The sequence below is a fragment of the Cervus elaphus genome, chromosome 24 (genome assembly GCF_910594005.1).
Source record: "Cervus elaphus chromosome 24, mCerEla1.1, whole genome shotgun sequence".
Classification (NCBI taxonomy): domain Eukaryota; kingdom Metazoa; phylum Chordata; class Mammalia; order Artiodactyla; family Cervidae; genus Cervus; species Cervus elaphus.
This window is the reverse complement of record NC_057838.1, coordinates 37,090,251-37,114,035: the sequence shown is the minus strand read 5'-3', so window position 1 is coordinate 37,114,035 and position 23,785 is coordinate 37,090,251. Positions and strand designations below refer to the sequence as shown.

Sequence of the window (23,785 nt, the reverse complement as noted above, 5' to 3'; positions counted from 1 at the left end):
AATCCCTCTATGTCGTTACACGATGCAGGTGCAGGTTAAGGCAGAAGTGGCACCTCCCTTGTCTTGAAAAATATGCTTTTATTAATGCAACCTCAGTTACATCTGATTTTTGGCAACTGTGTCAAAATATAAGCCAATACTGAATGCTGGCCTTAGAATTACTCCATGTTGCGTTTATTTTTTAACGTGAACTTATGAAGTCACTTTTCCCCACTCCACATTCCTATTCTGAATAAGTAGATCAGTTTGAAACCTAAGACTTAATATATATTTTTCTTAAATGCAATCTTATTAGATTAGATGTTGTTTTGGACTATACCAATCTGTTTTGCTTTGTTTTTCTTTAATTTGACAAGTTTAGTTTAGTAAAGCAGGAAAAAAGAAAACTTTCCCCACAGTCTGGTTGTCCTTTATTAAGCACATAAAGAAGTAATTTTTTTTCCTCTAATGCTCTATTACTGCACCCAAATAAGCTTATTTATATTTCCCTTAAGCAAAAGAAAGCACTTAATGCACATAGTAGTTTCAATAGTATCTTGTTATAAATGTTCTTGCTTTGTTTAGTCCTTTTTTTAACGAGAATATATGATGAAGCAAAAAGAGTAAAAAGAGTAGAAAATCTGCTTCTTGTTAAACATATGCATATATGGCATAGATATCCTATCAGTTCAGTTCAGTCGCTCAGTTGTGTCCGACTCTTTGCAACCCCATGGACTGAAGCACACGAGGCCTCCCTGTCCATCACCAACTTCCAGAGTTTACTCAAACTCATGTCCCTTGAGTCAGTGATGCCATCCAACCATCTCATTCTCTGTCGTTTCCTTCTCCTCCTGCCTTCAATCATTCCCAGCATCAGGGGCTTTTCAAATGAGTCAGTTCTTTGCATCAGGTAGCCAAAGTACTGGAATTCAGCTTCAATATCAGTCCTTGCAATGAATATTCAGGACTGATTTCCTTTAGGATGGACTGGTTGGATCTCCTTGCGGTCCAAGAGACTCTCAAGAGTCTTCTCTAACACCACAATTCAAAAGCATCAATTCTTTGGTGCTCAGCTTTCTTCACAGTCCAACTCTCACATCTATACATGACTACTGGAAAAATCATAGCTTTGACTACATGGACCTTTGTTGGCAAAGTGATATCTCTGCTTTTTAATATGCTGTCTAGATTGGTCATAGCTTTTCTTCTAAGAAGCGAGCGTCTATTAATTTCATGGCTGCAGTCACCATCTGCAGTGATTTTTGGAGCTCCCCCCCACCAAATAAAGTCTGTCACTGTTTCCACTGTTTCCCCATCTATTTGCCATGAAGTGATGGAACCAGATGCCATAGTTTTATGCATGTTGAGTTTTCTTTTTTTATTATTTATTTATTTTTTGCATGTTGAGTCTTAAAACAACTTTTTCACTCTCCTCTTTCACTTTCATCAAGAGATTCTTTAGTTCTTCACTTTCTGCCATAAGTGTGGTATCATCTGCATATCTTAGGTTATTGATATTTCTCCCAGCAATTTTGATTCCAGCTTGTACATAATGATATACTATATATGTAAATATTTATTGGTAGCAAAATTCAGAAATATTTGGATTAAAAAGAATGAAACAAATGACTACACTCCATTTGTTTTAATCAAGATGTTTCTTAGGTTTGCTGCCTTATATATTCACTATCCCTCCCAGCTTCCTGTCATTGCAGAAATTAATCAAATACTCAGTAGGTTTGGGTTAATAACTTCCCACTGGAAACTGCTCTCTGTGCCATTCTTTAGACAGAGGTTGGAAAACTGTGGCCTTGGATTAAATACTATATTTCATTACTTTTTTTATAAATAAAGTTTTATTAGAACACAACTACTCCCATTTGTTAATGTCTTGTCTATATAGCCACTTTTGCACTACAACACTTCTGTTTCCTAGTGGCAACAGAGGCCAAATGATCTGCAAAAGTGAAAGCTGTTTCCTATCTGATTCTTTACAGAAAAAGTTTCCCAACTTCTGCTTTGGTGGTTGGTTAGCAATCCATACATCTTATTATTCAACTCATTACTGAGAACTGAAACTTGCATAATTTCCTATCTCTATGTTAAATGATACTGAAAGCAAAAGTAATTTAGTTATTTGCTTCAGGAAGTATTCACTTCTATAGGATAAAACTTTCATTTCAAGGCCAACATCAACACCTACAAGAGTCTTACCTCACTGCGCCTATCTATCTACAGTTATTATACCATGAACTCTGCCTATTTCTAGTCAGTTCCTCCTTTTGCAAGATCAACCTTCAAGGCACTCAGCTCAGGACATAAAGCCTTATAAATATCACCCATAACTTTCCCTTCTGAGATAGTACTAATATCATGCCAAGCTATACCCTCCTTTTCTAAACTAAGCCTAATAAACTTAGTTTTGCCTGAACAGCAAACATTTCTGGTCACCATTTTGAACATGAGAGTTGACATTACAAATCCTCCAAACTGCATTATCACCCACCCAGATCCTCTTATTCTGATCAATAGAAACACTGAAAGCATTTCTATAAGATGTAATTACCTGCATTTTCAGTTAGGAAAACAGACTCACAGAGGCTGATTTACTAAGGTGGCATGCCCCGTGCCACAGATCAAGAGGGATGTACAGTAGGAAGGACTCTCTCTCAGGGATCTGCTCTCAGGTCTCATTCTAGGTCATGAACTTTATAGAACTAACTATTTGCCTCTTTGAGGCCTCAATTTCCTCACTTATGAAAGTGGTATTTTCTATATACAGGTGGACCGTGATGTATGATGTTTCAAATTCAACTTTACTTGACTTTGATCTTCTTCTCAGTTAGCAGTAAGCTGCAGGCTCCTCTCTTAAGATACTGGGCGGTTACAGCTTCCAGTCGGTGACCCCATCACATAAATAAACAACTGATACAATTACAACCTTTCTGTTTTTCACTTTTAGTACAGTATTCAACATATTACAAGAGACAGTAAACCCTTTATTATTAAAGAGGCTTTGTGATAGATGATTTCACCCAACTGTAGGCTGTGTGTGTATTCTGAGCATGTTTCAGGTAGCTTGGTAAAGCTGCGCTGCTCAATAGGCTAAGTGTATTGAATGCATTGTTGACATGATATTTTTCAACTTATGTTGGGGTTATTGGGACATAACCTCTTTCTTTGTAAGTCAAGAAAGATCTGTATATTTTTTCAGTTCTGAAATTCATTGAAAGTATGGTCTCTTATCAGTTAGAAAACTAATTTCTTCACACAAATCTCTTTCAGCAAGCTGCCACTGCCTCAAGCACCAGGCATATGAAATAGACTGTATTGATGACTAAGTTAAGTTCTACAGCTTGGTTGCTCTAATCAGAAAACACATAGAAGTGTTTCCAACTATTTTCATAACAAACATATTTGCATGTATTCCAAGCTGTTAACAACTTAACATGTAATTACGTCTCCTCTAAGAAAAGAAGGAATGTTTCTTCTCCCATTGCATTAATCACATTGTGCTATATCTTTCTACTAATCTATCATCTATTATGATTGCCTATTTTGAGAGTCGGCATAACAATTATCATAAGTGATAGCATTATATTCTGAAAACACAGACTCTGATGGCATGATTTATCTTGCTACTTTGCCTGACTTAATGGGAGTGGGGTTTCCCTAGTCTAAATCAGATTTTTCAGATCATAAATATTTCAATTTTTAATTTATTATTGATTAGTTTGATAGTAAATAACTCCATGAATGCTGAGGTTGGAAATCTGTTTTAAAATTATTAAGCATCTTCCCTTCTATCTGGCCATAGATTGTTATCAATAAAACAGTAGGGCTACCTGAAGAAAATGGATTTGGGATTTTTAATTTATCTAATGTAGTTAATTAACTGGTCAATTAAAAACAAAAGGGCAATTAGTGCTGAGCACATTTGTTTTGATGATGAACACGCCAACTGAAAATGGATCTTAATCTCTGCTACAAAATTCTGTAATGTCAAAGGAATGCTGTTGTAAGTAGAGAAAGAATAAAGTCCATTAAGAGTGATGCACTTGCAACAATGATTTCCTTTCATACTAAAGCAGCACAATTGAGACACACAGAGAAGTTGGCCAATATTTTAAGTAATAGTCCTCCACTGGTCACACTATTACCCTGTATTTACAGTGATCGCCAAAGCCAATTAGTAGTAGCTTCTTTTTCTTACTACCAAAGTGAGAAAATAATTTCAGTTAGTGCAAAAGGGAGGAGGAGAAGGGGATGACAGAAGATGATATGGTTGGATGGCATCACTGACTCAATGTGCATGAGTCTGAGTGAGCTCCAGGAGTTGGTGATGGACAGGGAGGCCTGGTGTGCTGCAGTCCATGGGGTCACAAAAGTCGGACAGGGCTGAGCAACTGAACTGAACTGAATGCAAAAGGGGTAAGAATTGTACAGGTACAGTATGTAACAGACCTGAAGATTTCTATAAACTGTATGTACTAATGAACATAATTCTTAATCACTCAAACTGGTATCACATAGATATATCCACATATTAAAGAGTATCAATTTTTTTTAGACAAGAATGACTACCCATGTTTTCCTTTTGTCATTCAATGAGATGTATCTTGGGCATTCTGTATAGCTTGTAAGTTTAATCATTGAGTTCCAAGTATAATCCTTCATAAGCCCCTTTCAAAGGCTTGTTTCAAACCATACATGCACATACACACACCATTTTACTTAACCATATGTCACTAGTTCTTAGTGCAAAGAGAAGTCAGAAAGCTCTTTTGTAAAAGATAAAGAGCAGAGATGCATTCCATCTCTCTTTTGGTTACACCCATTGCTTCCCATGTCTGTTGGGCACACCACAGTTTAACATGGCAACAACCTCCCAGAATTACTCTGTTGCCTAAAGTCTAGCCAGTGCTTAAATTCCTAATCAATCCTGGTTAACTAGCATTTGTATCACACTCATAGACAGTTGAATGGTTTCATGGCAAGAAATAGATTGAGGGATCGCTTTCTACTTTTTTTTAAATTGACTTATTCTGAGTGAAACTAAAGAACTGTTTCTGTTGTATGGGTTAAAAACAGTCTTAGGGGAACTTCCCTGGTTGCCCAGTAGTTAAAAATCTGCCTACCAATGCAGGGGATGTGAATTCAATCCCTGATAAGGGAACTAAGATCCCACATGCCAGGGAGCAATTAAGTCCACAAGCCACAACTACAGAGCCCGTGTGCTCTGAAGCCTGTGCCCCACAACTAGAGAGAAGTCTGAGTGCCACAATGAAAGAAACTGCATGCCACAACTAAGAACTGATACTACCAAAAACAAATAAGTAAATAAATATTTTTAAAAACAAAGAAAAAAAAAGAACCATCTTTAGGTACAACCTCACAGTCACAACAATCAAAGAAGACATACAGATGGCTAACAAACACATGAAAAGATGCTCATCATCTCTTAATTCTTCTCTCATCTACTTTCTAAGGTCAGATGATGATTGAAACACATGGTAAGAAGAGATCCTACTACGGATCTACTAAGGCAAGATACAGTTCAGAGTTACTTCAAAATCAAGACCTATTTTTTTTTTTCCTGCTCAGTCAGCTTAGTTCAGTTGCTCAGTCATGTCCAACTCTTTGCTACCCCATAAACTGCAGCATGCCAGGCCTCCCTGTCCATCACCAACTCCCGGTGTTTACCCAAACTCATGTCCATTGAGTCAGTGACACCATCCAACCATCTGATGAGATGGTCGTCCCCTCCTCCTCCTGCCCTCAATCCCTCCCAGCATCAGGGTCTTTTCCAATGAGTCAGTTCTTCACATGAGGTGGCCAAAGTATTGGAGTTTCAGTTTCAGCATCAGTCCTTCCAACGAACACCCAGGACTGATCTCCCTTAGGATGGACTGGTTGGATCTCCTTGCAGTTCAAGGGACTCTCAAGAGTCTTCTCCAACACCACAGTTCAAAGTCATCAATTCTTTGGTGCTTAGCTTTCTTCGCAGTCCAACTCTCACATCCATACATGACCACTGGAAAAACCATAGCCTAAACATGTGTAATTTTTGCTGACCATATACACATGGAGTTAGAGAAATAGAGTTCTACATTTCTGTACCTGAAATCCTTCCAAGCAAATGTTTTTAGAGTTTAGAATGTATTAGATAAGAGATCAGCAACAGAACTTTCAGAAATTTTAAAGTTATAAAAGGTTGGACAGTAAAAATTTTCAGATTTGGAGACCATATGGTTTCTGGCATATTCAATTTGCCTTTGTAGCACAAAAGCAATCATAGACAGTGCATGAATAAATAGGTATATTGTATTCCAGTGAAACTTTATTTACAAAAGCAGACAGAAGGCTGAATTTGGTCAGCTGACTTCAGTTTTCCGACCTCTACTTTAGTCTTTAGAAAGGCAATGTGACGCAAATTTACATGGATTTAGAATACCTACAGTGGGCAATAGCTCTATCAACCACCAACACTATGTTTAGCAGCAACCTAAGTATTCATACTAATTTGGGAATAGACTAAACAATGTCACATTAATTCAGTACAGGTTTTACCACAAAATTTGGTGTTGCCACTCAACTTACAAGGATATTTTAACTTTCAGAGATAATCTTTTTTTTTTTTTTTTTAATTTTGAGAAACTGATTGTGGACTGATACATACTCTTGTGTTGAAGTGTTTGAAATGATTACTTTTGCCCTAAGGAATTTCAAGAGAGGAAAAAAAGAAACACATATGGTCTGGAGGAGATAAGTCTGTCCAGTAATAATAGAACAACAACCTTAGCAGGTGTGTTATGAACCAAGACACCCACTTCTCCAGGCCAAAATGATATTTAAAAGATTCCATGGTTTATAAACCTCATCTAAAACAAAGTGCTTGTAATGCATTTTTGAAACTTTTTTTTAGAACTTTGGGAAGTTCTTTTAAGTTAAGTTTAAACACTGGCCTCTTTTATTCTGCCTCGAGCAATCTTTAGGATTCTAGGAACCTAGAAATAATTCCTGTGGCTATTCTGTGTATCAGTGCCCAGCATAATTTTTCTCTACTGAATATGTCTACCCCATTTTACTGTGAGTAAATAACCAGACCCTTCTTATCTGGATTGTTCTGATTGAGCCAGTGCATTCTCCTTCCTCAGGCAATTTAAACTTTTACAAATGGAACTTTTACAAATGGCAAGTGATGCATAAATATTAGCTATTTAGGCTATCTCTATAGAGCATTGCCACATAAACTATTTCCTGGGCTTTGCCCTCATTACAGGATGTTGATGAGCAATCAGATGGTAAAGGGCAATATTTGCTACAAAATTATACACCAGGTTAAATCAAACAATCTTAGATTATTAGAGCTAGAAGACATTTAAGGGTGATCTCTAGGTTGAAACCTTCAATTTTCATAAGAGGAAGCTGACAGTCATCATTACTGTACATGAAACACCCAAAATTACTAAGCTAGTTAAGAGAAAGACAACACCATAAGCACTGTCTTTAGATTCCCAGTTTAGTCTTTTTCTTTATAATACTAGACTGTTTAGATGTCAAATACAAACCAAACAAATACTGACTGAATACTCATGAGCTCTATATTACATACTAAAACACATATTATGGGCTAGTATTGTATCTGGTTTTATCTTCAAGATAAGGTATGAAAATTCTGGCGATATAATGGAGTTTTTGATAAATACAATGCTCAAAGGGTATGTATCAGGTCAGTTTGCTCTGGATTCTTTAAGAAAAACATTATATTAATTCAGGATGAATAATGAATATACTAGTCAGGTTTTTTGTTTGCAAGAGACAAAAATACAGTACAAATGATTAGACAAAACTTTGTCTTATTCATTCACATTGGAGAATTCCAGGTTTTAAACTTGGTGAGGCACTTCATCATTTCATGATATCAGGTGTGACTATAGGTTCTTTAGAACATACTAACACTCAGATATATGAAGCAAAACTCTTGTTTCCTACATATTCAGATGAGAGAAGGAATATGCAGGGAAATGTCCCTAGGGACAGGATAAAAGTAAGCTGGGACTTAGGTGTGGACAAGGTAAGAACAGCAAATGAGATAGGGTTAGCTATATTTCAAGGGCTTCCATGGGATTATTTTGAATAACTCCATCAGCCTTAGGAAGAAGGGCCATTCCTGATTGCTAGGTAGCTAGAGACCTCTGGAAATTGGGCTTGTATGCATTATAATCCAGAAGTGTCAGAGCTTGAGAAGGGAAGAAAGTAGGGTGGGGACTCGGTAAATTGTCTGCTAAGGGAAATTGAAAGCTTTTAGCCATGGCTTCAAAACTGGGTGAAGATAAGACTTGCAAAATGTTATTTTACACTGGATCTACAGGCTTAAATCTTATCATCTTAGTCGTTGTAATATCACTGACAAATCATTGGCTTTGTTGTCATTAGTTTGGCTTAAGGAGTACATCAAGGCTGTATATTGTCACCCTGCTTATTTAACTTATATGCAGAGTACATCATGAGAAAAGCTGGGCTGGAAGAAGCATGATCTGGAATCAACATTGCCAGGAGAAATATCAATAACCTCAGATACGCAGATGACACCACCCTTAAGGCAGAAAGTGAAGAGGAACTAAAAAGCCTCTTGATGAAAGTGAAAGAGGAGAGTGAAAAAGTTGGCTTAAAGCTCAACATTCAGAAAACTAGGATCATGGCATCTGGTCCCATCACTTCATGGGAAATAGATGGGGAAACACTGTCAGACTTTATTTTTGGGGGCTCCAAAATCATTGCAGATGGTGATTGCAGCCATGAAATAAAAGACGCTTACTCCTTGGAAGGAAAGTTATGACCAACCTAGATAGCATATTAAAAAGCAGAGATATCACTTTGCCAACAAAGGTTCGTCTAGTCAAGGCTATGGTTTTTCCAGCGGTCATGTATGGATGTGAAAGTTGGACTGTGAAGAAAGATGAGCGCCGAAGAATTGATGCTTTTGAACTGTGGTGTTGGAGAAGACTCTTGAGAGTCCCTTGGACTGCAAGGAAATCCAACCAGTTCATCCTAAGGGAGATCAGTCCTGGGTGTTCATTGGAAGGACTGATGCTGAAGCTGAAACTCCAGTACTTGGACCACCTCATGCGAAGAGTTGACTCATTGGAAAAGACCCTGATGCTGGGAGGGGTTGGGGGCAGGAGGAGGAGACAACAGAGGATGAGATGGCTGGATGGCATCACTGACTCGATGGACATGAGTTTGGGTAAACTCCGGGAGTTGGTGATGGACAGAGAGGCCTGGCGTGCTGCAATTCATAGGGTCGCAAAGAGTCGGATACGACTGAGTGACTGAACTGAACTGAACTGATGTGCCCCTTCTTTTACAAAACACTGTAGCCAGGGGAATGGATTCCTCATTGACACAGTTCTGGTCACATCTTCATCCCTGTAGCTAGGAGATGAAGGAAATCTCACTTTCATTATATGGACTAACGATGTATAGGAAGGTGGTTCCTCCAAGAAAAGGAAATAAATAAATAACATACATAAAGACAGAGTTTTTATCAGAAGGGGAAAATGAATTGTTTGATTGGAAAAACTAATGATGTCCATCAAATAAGTTGGTAATTATAAGTTTTTACATTCTACTCCACCCTTTCTATTCTCCATATCAGCCAGAATTATGTTTGTATCATGTAAATGTCCTGCTTCAAATCCTCAATTATGATTTGAAAGTGCAACATCCATATTTGTCAACATGGTCCATAGGCCTTGAATAGTGTAACCTCTCTGTCCTTCTCCAATCTTGTCTCATGCCACTGTTCTTCTGAATAGCACCTGAATCTTTTTTTTTTTTTTTTTTTTTCAGTTGGAGGCTAATTACTTTACAATATTGTAGTGGTTTTTGCCATACATTGACATGAATCAGCCATGGATTTACATGTGTTCCCCATCTCAATCCTCCCTCCCGCCTCCCTCTCCATCCCATCCCTCTGGGTCTTCCTAGTGCACCAGCCCTGAGCACTTGTCTCATGCATCCAACTTGGGCTGGTGGTCTGTTTCACCCTTGATAGTATACTTGTTTCAATGCTATTCTCTCAGAACATTCCACCCTCACCTTCTCCCACAGAGTCCCAAAGTCTCTTCTGTACATCTGTGTCTCTTTTTCTGTTTTGCATATAGGGTTATCATTACCATCTTTCTAAATTCCATATATATGTGTTAGTATACTGTATTGGTCTGTATTGGTCTTTCTGGCTTACTTCACTCTGTATAATGGGCTCCAGTTTCATCCATCTCATTAGAACTGATTCAAATGAATTCTTTTTAACGGCTGAGTAATATTCCATAGTGTGTATGTACCACAGCTTCCTTATCCATTCATCCGCTGATGGGCATCTAGGTTGCTTCCATGTCCTGGCTATTATAAACAGTGCTGCGATGAACATTGGGGTGCACGTGTCTCTTTCAGATCTGGTTTCCTCAGTGTGTATGCCCAGCAGTGGGATTGCTGGGTCATAGGGCAATTCTATTTCCAGTTTTTTAAGGAATCTCCACACTGTTCTCCATAGTGGCTGTACTAGTTTGCATTCCCACCAACAGTGTAAGAGGGTTCCCTTTTCTCCACACCCTCTCCAGCATTTATTGCTTGTAGACTTTTGGATAGCAGCCATCCTGACTGGTGTGTAATGGTACCTCACTGTGGTTTTGATTTGCATTTCTCTGATAATGAGTGATGTTGAGCATCTTTCAATGTGTTTGTTAGCCATCTGTATGTCTTCTTAGGAGAAATGTCTGTTTAGTTCTTTGGCCCATTTTTTGATTGGGTCATTTATTTTTCTGGTATTGAGCTGCAGGAGCTGCTTGTATATTTTTGAGATTAATCCTTTGTCTGTTGCTTCATTTGCTATTATTTTCTCCCATTCTGAAGGCTGTCTTTTAACCTTGCATATAGTTTCCTTTGTTGTGCAAAAGCTTTTAAGTTTCATTAGGTCCCATTTGTTTATTTTTGCTTTTATTTCCAATATTCTGGGAGGTGGGTCATAGAGGATCCTGCTGTGATTTATGTCGGAGAGTGTTTTGCCTATGTTCTCCTCTAGGAGTTTTATAGTTTCTGGTCTTACATTTAGATCTTTAATCCATTTTGAGTTTATTTTTGTGTATGGTGTTAGAAAGTGTTCTAGTTTCATTCTTTTACAAGTGGTTGACCAGTTTTCCCAGCACCACTTGTTAAAGAGGTTGTCTTTTTTCCATTGTATAGTCTTGCCTCCTTTGTCAAAGAAAAGGTGTCCGTAGGTACGTGGATTTATCTCTGGGCTTTCTATGTTGATCTATACTTCTGTCTTTGTGCCAGTACCGTACTGCCTTGATGACTGTGGCTTTGTAGTAGAGCCTGAAGTCAGGCAGGTTGATTCCTCCAGTTCCATTCTTCTTTCTCAAGATTGCTTTGGCTATTCGAGGTTTTTTGTATTTCCATACAAATTGTGAAATTATTTGTTCTAGTTCTGTGAAAAATACCGTTGGTAGCTTGATAGGGATTGCACTGAATCTATAGATTGCTTTGGGTAGTATAGTCATTTTCACAATGTTGATTCTTCCAATCCATGAACTCAGTACATTGCTCCATCTATTTGTGTCCTCTTTGATTTCTTTCATCAGTGTTTTATAGTTTTCTATATATATGTCTTTTGTTTCTTTAGGTAGATATACTCCTAAGTATTTTATTCTTTTTGTTTGCAATGGTGAATGGTATTGTTTCCTTAATTTCTCTTTCTGTTTTCTCATTGTTAGGGTATAGGAATGCAAGGGATTTCTGTGTGTTAATTTTATATCCTGCAACATGACTGTATTCATTGATTAGCTCTAGTAATTTTCTGGTAGAGTCTTTAGGGTTTTCTATGTAGAGGATAATGTCGTCTGCAAACAGTGCGAGTTTTAGTTCTTCTTTTCCTATCTGGATTCCTTTTATTTCTTTTTCTGCTCTGATTGCTGTGGCCAACACTTCCAAAACTATGTTGAATAGTAGTGCACCTGAATCTTTTTAAGGTTTTTGAAAATGTACACTCAGTCCTGCTTCAGGAGTTTTCACACTCCTTCCCTTTTGCTTAGACAGCTAGTAGTCTCCTTCCTTATTTTATCTACCTTAATCCCTGCTCTCCTACATGCCCTCCTCATGTGCATGCATGCACTTGCCTGCCTAAGAGCTACTCATTTTTCTATCATCAGTTCAAACGAACTACATGAGCATCACCTCATAGATCTCATAGATAGCACTTATTTTCTTCCAAATATTACCATATTTACCACATCTATCAGTGTGTGTGTGTGTGTGTGTGTGTGTGTGTGTGTGTGTGTGTGTGTGTGTTTGATTTTGCTGTTTTTCTTATAAAATGTAAGATCTCAAGGGTGAAATGAAGAGTTTTAGATTCATCACTAACACCAAGATATCTGATGTCTGGCAGAGAGTAAATATAAATGAAAAAATGTTTCTTGAAAAAATAGAAATGAATAAATAGATATGGAGTATAATTTCACTTGAATGTGAGATGTTAAGAGTTTGGAACTTCTGGTGTCAAAGAGAATGGAAAGATGAAGGAAGATATGAGAAAATTTCTGGAAGGTCAACTCAACATACCACATTGACCTGAATACTATTTTTTTTTTTTTGGCTTTTATTCCTTGATTAAACTTGAAAGCATTTAATTTAGATTTTATAAAGACTTAGAATATAGTCAATGGTTTGTGTTTATGTCAAAGTAACTAGTAGCAGAAAGAAATTAAAGATTTTTAAAATTTAAAAATATTTCAGAAAATGATCAAAACTTTATTATTTACATTTAAAATCCCCATACTTCCAAGAGATATTTGAAGTTTCAAGAAAATATATTTCCACTAGGTTAAAAGTTTCCAAAGGGTCCTATCATTTGATATATAATGATTTTATCAAAATGTGACCTAGATGAGTTCATTCTACACTTTTTTGAGATTATGAGCTTTATGAATTGCTTACTAAATGTTGCTTTTTGAATAAAGGCCAACCAAACTATTATTTTGATTTCATTTATCGCTGGAAAGCTAAAGCTTAAATGTCAAAATAAATTAAAGAAAATTTTGATGTTATTGAGTAAGAAAAGTATATCTCACACTCTATACAGAGTATTTCCAGAAATTGTATCCTACAGAAGTTTTTTAGCAAAACATTAATTTTAATTCTAGTAAAGATAATGCTTCTCAATGAATATATTCTCAATAATACTGATTAAAAAACACTTAATCCATGAAATGTGTAAAGTCACTGTTATATAAAAGATAAAGCAAAATTTTACCTTATTCCTAATGGTATAAAACAAAAAAGACACAAACAGAATTGTGGGACTTGATTTAACATGTTTTTAAAACTCTCTAACATTTTAAAAAGTCAAATTTAAAATTATACTCATGAAGTCTTCATCCATAAGAATACAGTCAATTGAATTGCACTCCAGCCTATTAACTGCTATAGAAAATTTTATAGCAAATGTAATGTATATCTAAGGTATCAATTTAAGTTATGGGAATATTAGCTGAAATTATAAAAACTTTGCAAATTATACATGCATGTAAAAAGTAGACTTTTTGGTTAGCTTATTTATTTATTTAGATTAATAATATTTAAATATGAACTTGAACCAGTATGCAACAATTTATATATATTTAAGAGTATGTATATTTTTGCATTTGTCATTTCATGACAATTTTCTTTTTCTTTCAGACTCTTGAAATACTGACTGGAAGATAGACATTTTCTTTCCAGCTGATTGTATGGGAGAAATTTTGACCTTAGAAAGTGGAAATGAGGTTGCTATGGAAACTGGTAATTCTGATGTCACTCATAAACATTTCCGCAGGTAAAGTGTTCTATTATTATGAGTTCTGATTGATAATCTATTGGCATTTTATTTTTTCTACAGGTGAAGCAATTTTCAAATACATAATATAGGGTTGGCAAAAAAGTTTTTTCATGTTTTCCCATAACATCTTACAGAAAAACCCAAAAGAACTTTTTGTCCAATCTAATACTTACATTATTTAAGTGACTAAATGATAGAATTTTGAAGGTAACCTCTATGGCTAATATAAAGCTTAATCCTTAAAAAAATAAATCAAGTGCCATTTTTAAACAGAACAAAGATGATTTCAGTTATAAATTGTCAACTATGAAATTTTTATAGTAAAAGGATGTGATTAAGTAAATTTTGTCATCAATAAACAATGAAGAATACTTTTGTTTGTTTGTTTCCTTTAGAGTGGTCTTTAAAAATGAATAAGAAATATATATATTTTCCTCAAATGTCAAATTTGGTATGGATTAAAAGCTATATCAGTATAGAAGAAAAGGTACTATAGAATGTCACATCAGAAGCAGAATAAGTTTAGAGGTTTTTTTCCTATCCATTTCAATGATACATTCTTTCATTCACCCTAACTATGAAGTCTGTGTATCAGTTAGCTTTTGTCATGCAACAAACCATCACAAATCTGAATGGATGAAAATAACAAATAACCATGTATTTAGTTGAAAAATCTATAGATAGGCAATTTTAAGTGGGCTCAACTGGGCTATTCTTTTGATTTTGCATGAGTGCTTTACATCTGTGGTTAACCTACTGTGTCATCTGGGGCCTGGCTAGTCTGGTAATAGAGACCACTGGGCTGTCTCTGCCCCAGGCCAAGTGTTCATTTATTCTCTCTAAGTCTGAGGTCCTTCATACATTGTCTGCTCAAAACTCCAAGAGAAATCAGAAGTATGCAAGCTTTTTTAATGTTAAGACTTGCAACTGACACAATGCCATTTCTGCTGCATTCTTTTAACCATTCCCAGTCACACTATCAGTCCAGATTCAAGAAATATAAAAATATACTCCATCTCTTGATAGAAAAACCACAAAATTATACTGCAAAGGGGCATGGAAACAGTAAAGTAGATAATAGTGACTAACTTTGGACATAATCAACCATAGTTTTATTAAGAACACAGAATTCTATTCTGAATTTTCAAGCTTACCTATGTGAGTAGCCACACAGCATGGACATTGTCTCAGTCATCTAATTGTCAGAGCAACTCTTCTATAACAATATACTGTTTCCCAGCAACTGTGGCAGTGGGTACTACTGAAGTTTTCCATATTCATAACAAAGCCCTAATATTTTAGGAGAAACATAGGAACAAAAATAGTAACACACAAGTCAGAAACATGGTAATTGTAAGAGGTGAATATTCAAAAACAGTTCTAAGAAGTGGAAACATTTCTGATTTTAAAAAGTATGAAAAGGTTAAAATATGCAAAACACAACCATTAGAATCAGAAAAACATGCAAATAAAGATATTTTTACTACTAGAGAATCCAGTGGCTAGAAGTGCTATCATTATATTTATTCCAAGTTATTACATTATTTTGATTCATATCACTTCTAATTCTCTGTAACAAAGAATCAGAGTTAAATAATATTTTTTGTAATAGATGAAAACAATACCAGCGTCATCAAGGTGCCCCCAAATTATACATATGTGAATAAAAATTATATTCTTATCCTCCAGTTTCAGTTTCCTGTCAAAATTTAACATTAACATTTTACCCTTTAAATATCTATACTGAATCAGCACAGCATATCTAGAAGACCTTTTATGTTAAATTAAAATAAATTATTATTCTCAGAGCATGCATCATCTGAGAGATCTTCCAGTTCTTCTGTTACATTTTATTTTTCCAAGTTGGATGTGATTCAACATGTCCTTTTGCTTTATCCTAAAGGGAAAAATAATCATGTGTCCTTGGTGTACAATTTTCTTGTGAAAGAACAGATTGTATCTTTTTTTAAACCACAGCTATTTAAATAAGATAATCTGAGCTAAACATTGCCAAGGAGGTAAGAATGCTGACAATCATATACACAAGAGAGCTTTGCTTTAAATCTGTTTGTTTTGTTTTGTTTTAAAATTTCATGGTGTATCTCCCTACTTGCAGATACTATATACTATGTTAGTTTAGAAAATTCAGTTCTCTAATGATGCAGTGTTATTTCTACAAACACACACACACACAATCACACACATATAATAACTTTTCTGTTTTCCAAAAATTGATTTTGATTCATTCTGAAAGACCAGCAAATCTTTCACAATTATGTGCTTTATCCATCCTATTTTTTACTGTTACAATCTTTTCAAAACACTGACTTTTTAATTCTCTCCAAACTCTTAATTAAAATTTAAAATTTTACCCTTATCTCTTCTCCTATTTGTTGTTGTTGTTGTTAATTAACTGTATCTAACCCCATTACTATGGACATTGGCTATGGACATTTAAATTTATATGATGAACCATAATCTACCCAGGCGTACACTATGGTTCTGGAATATTTTTGAAAATATGGGTATTTAAAAGTTCTAGTATTCTATTTTAGTATTCTTTTTAATATTATGAGACAACCATTTAATTCAGAAACATGATTGCTAATTACATGTGAAAGTCACTCAGTCATATCTGACTCATTGTAACTGCATGGACTATACGGTCCATGGAATTCTCCAGGCCAGAATATCGGAGTGGGTAGCCGTTCACTTCAGGGAATCTTCTCAACTCAGGGATTGAATTCATGTCCCCCACATTGCAGATGGATTCTTTACCAGCTGAGATATCAGGGTTTTTAATCACTTCATTAATGTGTGTGGTTGACTAAATAATTGTCCTCATGGATATCTAGTACCTGGTATTTGGAACTTGTGACTTTCACATTAAGTAACAAAATGGATTATGCAGATGGGATTAAGTTAGAGATCTTGAGATGGATAGACTATCCTTGAATAACTATGTAGGAAATCACAAATGCTCCTGTAAGATGGTGACAAAGGGAATCTGGCACAGAGCAGAAGGCAATAAGATGAAACAGGAGAAAGAGACACAAGATCTTTGCTACCAGCCTTAAGTATATATAGGAAGGTACCATGAGCCAAGAAATGAAGCTCGAGAAGCTAGAAAGGCAAGGAAACAGGTATTTTCTCTTTGAAGAAAAAATACATTGGTCTCCATCCTATGAAATCCATTTGGACTTGGGACTTCCAGAAATGTGAGAAAATAAATGTGTGTTGTTCTAAGTTACCAAGTTGTAATTTTAAGAGAACCGATATGAAACTAATGTAATATGTTTCTTCCTCACTAAACTTTCAGCTCCAGAAGAGCTGGGACTGTATGTTCCTGGCATGTGGTAGGGATTCAGTAAATAGTGTTAGATGAACAAATGAATGAATTAGATTCAATGTTATTGGTCCTATTTGGATTATCATCAAGTAGAAAAAATTGTCATGAATTTTCCCATGTTTTGATGTCTTGTCATAGAATTTTAGAGATGGAACTCTAGCAACATTTGAAAGTTTCAAACTATGCCCTATTTGAATGTAAACTTCATGAGAGGAAAGATTTCCATATGTTTCATACTCTGCTGTTTCTCCACCACCTAACAGATGGTTTGCAAATATTTATCAAATTAATTAAATAAAGCAGTTCTACTCCACTCAATTCAACAGATAGTTTTAGTACCTTAGATATGCCAGGCACTGAACTAGATGTTGACTTTCACCGGTAAAAGAGGGCCATGGTCTCTGTCTTCTTCAGCATTTAGCCTAAAAATGGAACTCAGCAAGTCAGTCAATAATTTCAACAGAGAAAGTATAGCTTGCTATTTGAATATCATAGTAGAGAGCATATAACATGGAAATGTTCTAAGAGGACATCTGCTGTTTTTGTTAACCTCCAATCCATTTCTGCTTCCTCTGAAAAAAATATATTAGATTTTCCTTAGCAATCCACTATTTTCTATCAGTCTTTGTAGTTGGAATGAGAGGACATAACTTCGTAGTCAGCCAATGGGTATATCCCATCCTCATTCACCATAGTATTTGGTTCAGGAAATATTATATCTGAACAAATTCCTGGGCATTTGCTAAAATGAAATGACATAAAGTCATCATGTTTGTGCTGTTCTAGTTAACTCATTAGAAAAGACCCTGATGCTGGGAAAGGTTGAAGGCAAAAGGAGAAGGGGGTGGTGGAGGCTGAGACAGATAGCATCATGGGCACAATGAATATGAATTTGAGCAAACTCAGGGCTATAGTAGAAGACAGAGAATAATGGCATGCTACAGTCCATGGGGTCACAGAGTTGGACACAACTTAGCAACTGCACAGCAAAGACAGTTAATACAGAGATGTACCAGGGACTGCTCTGACAGAAAAATTGGCATAGAAATGAAATTCACACAGATGCAGAACAAACCAAGGGAATAAAGGAACCATTTCTTAATTTTACCTTTGAAACTTTAAGTACCAGGTGTCTTTTTCCTATTTTATGCTAAGTTCCATTGAAATTCTGTCCCTTAATGAAAAGAATCTCCTCTGATAAGGTCAAAATTGTTTTTAATGTAAATTAGTGATGATAAGTGAAGTTCTATTAGCAATAGAAATTCTTTGGGGATTAATGCCTACTCCCTGCTGGGAATGAGGAGCAGAGCAAATATAAAGATGAAGAAAAGGCACAATTTTTTTCCTGGAGGATAAAAAGAATCAAGAGGCTTTATATGGACTCAAGGCAAACCATTCAATATCACAGTAATCCAAGTCTATGCCCCAACCACTAATATCAAAGAATCTGAAGTTGAACAGTTCTATGAAGACCTACAAGATCATCTAGAACTAACACCCCTAAAAGATATGATTTTCATCATAGGGGACTGGAATGCAAAAGTAGGAAGTCAAAAGATACCTGGAGTTACAAGGCAAATTTGGGCTTGGAGTACAGAATGAAGCAGGGCAAAGGTTAACAGAATTTTGCCAAGAGAGCGCACTAGTCATAACGAAAACCCTCTTCCAAAAACACAAGAAACGACTCTACACAAGGACATCACCAGATGATTGATACTGAAATCAGATTGATTATATTCTTTGCAGCCAAAGATAGAGAAGCTCTATACAGTCAGCAAAAACAAAACTGGGAGCTAACTGTGGCTCAGATATGAACTCATGGCCAAATTCAGACTTAAATTGAAGAAAGTAGGGAAAACCACTAGATCATTCAAGTATGACCTAAATCAAATCCCTTAGGATTATACAGTGAAAGTGACAAATAGATTCCAGGGATTAGATCTGATAGACAGAGTGCCTAAAAAACTATGGATGGATGGAAGTTTGTGAAATTGTACAACAGGCAATGGTCAGACCACTCCCAAGAAAAAGAAAGGCAAAAAGGCAAAGTGGTTGTCTGAGGAGGTCTTACAAATAGCTGAGAAAAGAAGAGAAGTTAAAGGCAAAGGAGAAAAGAAAAGCTATACCCATCGAAATGCAGAGTTCCAAAGAACAGCAAGGAGAGATGAGCAAGTCTTCCTCAGTGATCAATGCAAAGAAACAGGGGAAAACAATAGAATGGGAAAGACCAGAGATCTCTTCAGTGTTCTTGCCTGGAGAATCCCAGGGACGGGGGAGCCTGGTGGGCTGCTGACTATGGGGTTGCACGGAGTCGGACACAGCTGAAGTGACTTAGCAGCAGCAGCAGCAGAGATCGCGTCAAGAAAATTAGAGGTACCAAGGGAACATTTCATGCAAAGATGGTCTCAATAAAGGACAGAAATGATATGGACCTAACAGAAGCAGAAGATATTAAGAAGAGGTGGTGGGAATACACAGAACTATACAAAAAAGATCTTCATGACCCAGATATCCATGAGGTGTGATCACTCATCTAGAGCCAGACATCCTGGAATGAGAAGTCAGGTGGGCCTTAGGAAACATCATTATGAACAAAGCTAGTGGAGGTGATGGAATTCCAGTTGAGCTATTTGAAATGATGCTGTGAAAGTGCTGCACTCAATACGCCAGCAAATTTGGAAAACTCAGCAGTGGCCACAGGACTGGAAAAGGTCAGTTTTCATCCCAACCCCAAAGAAAGGCAATGCCAAAGAATGTTCAAACTACTGCACAATGGCACTCATCTCACACGCTAGTAAAGTAATGCTTAAAATTTTCCAAGCCAGGCTTCAACAGTATGTGAACCATGAACTTCAAGATATTCAAGCTGGATTTAGACAAGGCAGAGGAGCCAGGGATCAAATTGCCAACATGTGTTGGATCATCAAAATAGCAAGAGAGTTCCAGAAAAACATCTACTTCTTCTTTATTGACTACATCAAATCCTTTGACTGTGTGGATCACCACAAATTGTGGAAAATTCTCAAGGAGATAGGAATACCAGACCACCTGACCTGCCTCCTGAGAAACCTGTACGCAGGTCAAGAAGCAACAGTTAGAACTGGACATGGAACAACAGACTGTTTCCAAATCAGGAAAGGAGTACATCAAGGCTGTATATGGTCACCCTGCTTATTTAACTTATATGCAGAGTACATCATGCAAAATGCTGGGCTGGATGAAGCACAAGCTGGAATCAAGATTGCAGGGAGAAGTATCAATAACCTCATATATGCTATTGACACAGTCCTTATGGCAGAAAGTGAAGAACTAACGAGCCTCTTGATGAAAGTGAAAGAGGAGAGTGAAAAAGTTGGCTTAAAATTCAACATTCAGAAAGTTAAGATCATGGCATCTGGTCCCATCACTTCATGGCAAATAGATGGGGAAACAATGGAAACAGTGAGAGGCTTTATTTTCTTGAGCTCCAAAATCACTGCAGATTGTGACTGCAGTCATGAAATTAAAAGATGCTTGCTCCTTGTCAGGAAATTTATGACCAACCTAGACAGCATATTTAAAAGCAGAGACATTACTTTGTCAACAAAGGTCCATCTAGTCAAGGCTATGGTTTTTCCAGTAGTCATGTATGGATGTGAGAGTTGGACTATAAAGAAAACTGAGCATCGAAGAATTGATGCTTTTGAACTGTGGTGTTGAAGACTCTTGAGAGTCCCTTGGACTGCAGAGAGATCCAACCAGTCCATCCTAAAGGAAATGAGTTCTGAATTTCATTGGAAGAACTGATGCTGAAGCTGAAACTCCAATACTTTGGCCACCTGATGTGAAGACCTGACTCATTGGAAAAGACCCTGATGCTGGGAAAGATTGAAGGTGGGAGGGGAAGGGAATGACAGAGGATGAAATAGTTAGATGGCATCGCTGGCTTGGTGGACATGAGTCTGAGTAAACTCCAGGAGTTGGTGATGGACAGGGAAGCCTGGCGTGCTGCAGTCTATGGGGTTGCAAACATTGGACCCGACTGAGCGACTGAACTGAACTGAGCTGAACTGAAAGGTTTAAAAGAGGTTAGGGTAGTTAAGTAGGGGCTGCTACGTGAGAATTAACTGGCATGGAAAATAATAGGCTTCTATATATAGAAGCTGAGCTAAGAATATCAACATTCTAAGTATTATGCTTTGATACTATTTGCAAAGGATTTATTCACTATACCAGTCACATTGTACACGGAAAATCCAGGTTCCCTGAGAACCTCAACTTCCATCAAGCATCACAGGGAAAACCTCATTCCGTGGTTCTGTGATGTGGATATTGTTCTCCCATCAATTATGATAAATCTGAACTGAACTAGTCAGGATTCAGTCAGGAAAGCAAGCTCACTGTGGATACTACAGTATAGGGGATTTATTTCAGAATGAAGATCTTGTACAGTTGTGAGGGAAACTGGAGTACTAAGGGCCCAAAAGTAATGTCATCAACAAGCCCTCGAGGCACTGGGGCAGGTGGTAAGTCAGATGTTGCAAGTGGATCTGGAAAGGTAGCAGATCCAGCTGCCAGAGAGGACATGAGGAGAACTTCATGTAGACTATCATCTCTGAAACAGAGTGGACTTGGGATCACTATCTGTCAGCAGTGCTAGCAGTTGAGTCAAAAGCTGGATATGAGAAAGGAGACAGGGACCCTTCCTGTTTCTCAAAATTTCTCTCTCACCAGTTACTTCCATGTGGCTTTCAGAGAACCTTGTCATTTCCTCTTTCCAAATATCAGCCACTTTTAAAAAATCAACCCCAATCCAGAACTCTATAGGGAAGGGAAATATGGGAAATTAGTTTTGCTAAGCTAATTTTGTTGTTCTCTCTTATCTCTGGATTAGGATTTCTTCTAATTATCATCCATTTTTCTAATGAAAATAATCAGTGGTGTAATCAAGAAGAATCCAACAACTATAGATTGGCTAAGTGTTTACCTTCTTAACACATCAGCTGCTAAATATGTGTTTCAGACTGTCTCTTCACATTAGTAGTTTGTTTGGAATGTCTGAGTGTCTCACTGAGTTAACCAATTGACCACATTGACGGACAGGCAGACTAATCAATGAGCTTTGAAAGCTGGAATTTGGGTATAACAGAACCTTAGCCACAGAATCGTAGCATTCAACAACTTGACGACAGTAGAGCTTAAAAACCATTACCCATCTGTGACTAAACTCCATCAGTGACGGTCTTGAAAAAATTTCAAAATAACAATCAGAAAATGTTTGATAAAAGAACAGCACAGAGAAATTCACTCATAATTACCCAAGGGGATAGCATGAGATGGATAAATCAATTCAAATATGAGTCCCAAGGTGCCTTTTAGCTAAAAGAAGCAGTACTGTCCTCATATGTTATGTGAAAAAAATAGTAAAATTGTGTAACGATTTTCATCTTAAAATCATTGAATATCAGGACTGTAAAGGGTTATGGCTGTCTACTGTTATAGAGATGATAAATATTAATGTTATCAAGGGCCAAAGTGGAAATAGATTGAGACTCTAATCCCCAGACATAGATTATTGTTCCTGGTCTCATTTTTCTTCAGTATTCCTTTTCTTTTCTTTTTCTACACCTACATTTGGAGTGATTTCAATGTTGTAAAAATATAGGCAATGTACAGGTGCAAGGGGACAGAGAATCCTGGCAGTTGAATAGAAGATGTTTTTTCTGGAACCAGTTCCCTGACCAGCCCATCTGCATCATTAGTCCTCACATGCTTTGGACTCTGGAAATGTGTTCTCAAACACAAAGCATGATCCAGCTTCCACAAATATTTTATCACACAACAGCAAATCATTTGACAATTCTATTTAAGAGACTCTGAGTCTGAGTAAGTAAAATAAGTGTATGGCCATGAACTTAGATATATTAAATTAAATTATGCCTTTGGCCTTGGATTCAGTTTGGTGTGCATGCTCAGTCATTTAGTCAGTCCAACGCTTGGCGACCCCACAGACTGTATCCTGCCAGGCTTCTCTGTCCATGGCAATTCTCCAGGCAAGAATATTGGAAGTGGTTTGCCATCTCCTCCTCTGGGGGATCTTCTCCACCCAGGGAACGGACCTGCCTGTCTAGCATCTCCTGCATTGGCAGGCAGGTTTTTTTTGTTGTTGTTTTGTTTTTACCATTGAGTCACCTGGGAAGCCATTCAGTTTAGCCATGCTACATAAGGAGTACAAAGTAAAAGGACATTGGAAATTATTAAAAGATGCTGTGACCACCCAGTAGATTTTGATAATTTGTTCCCAGAAAACACTCTTCCCTCAATTATTGGTGATTCTGTGTGAAAATGAGGGGTTGTACCTCCATCTCCACCTGTATATTGAAGCTGTGTAAATCTCGTTATCAAAAATGGAACACTTCTGTGTTCTTTGATATAAGTGCTTTCTATTAATTCCCATGCATACACATAGAGGTAAAACACAAAAACTAAAATGAACAAATCTTTCTGCTCTTTTTTGAAATAAACTGACATTGTTTCCAGGCTCAGGGTTGAAAACTGGTTGTAGAGCTGGTCAGAGCATTTGGGTAGAGTTTGTTGTTTAT

General features: G+C 36.9%; 1 protein-coding gene across 1 annotated transcript in view; it reads left to right on the top strand.

Annotated features, from left to right (window-relative positions):
- CNTN6 (contactin 6) overlaps positions 1–23,785 on the top strand; it is a 319,063-nt gene that overhangs the window by 50,962 nt on the left and 244,316 nt on the right. The window contains 1 exon segment of the mRNA XM_043886787.1: positions 13,717–13,852. Within this exon segment, the coding sequence (XP_043742722.1) occupies positions 13,798–13,852 (55 nt within the window). The 5' untranslated portion in view covers positions 13,717–13,797.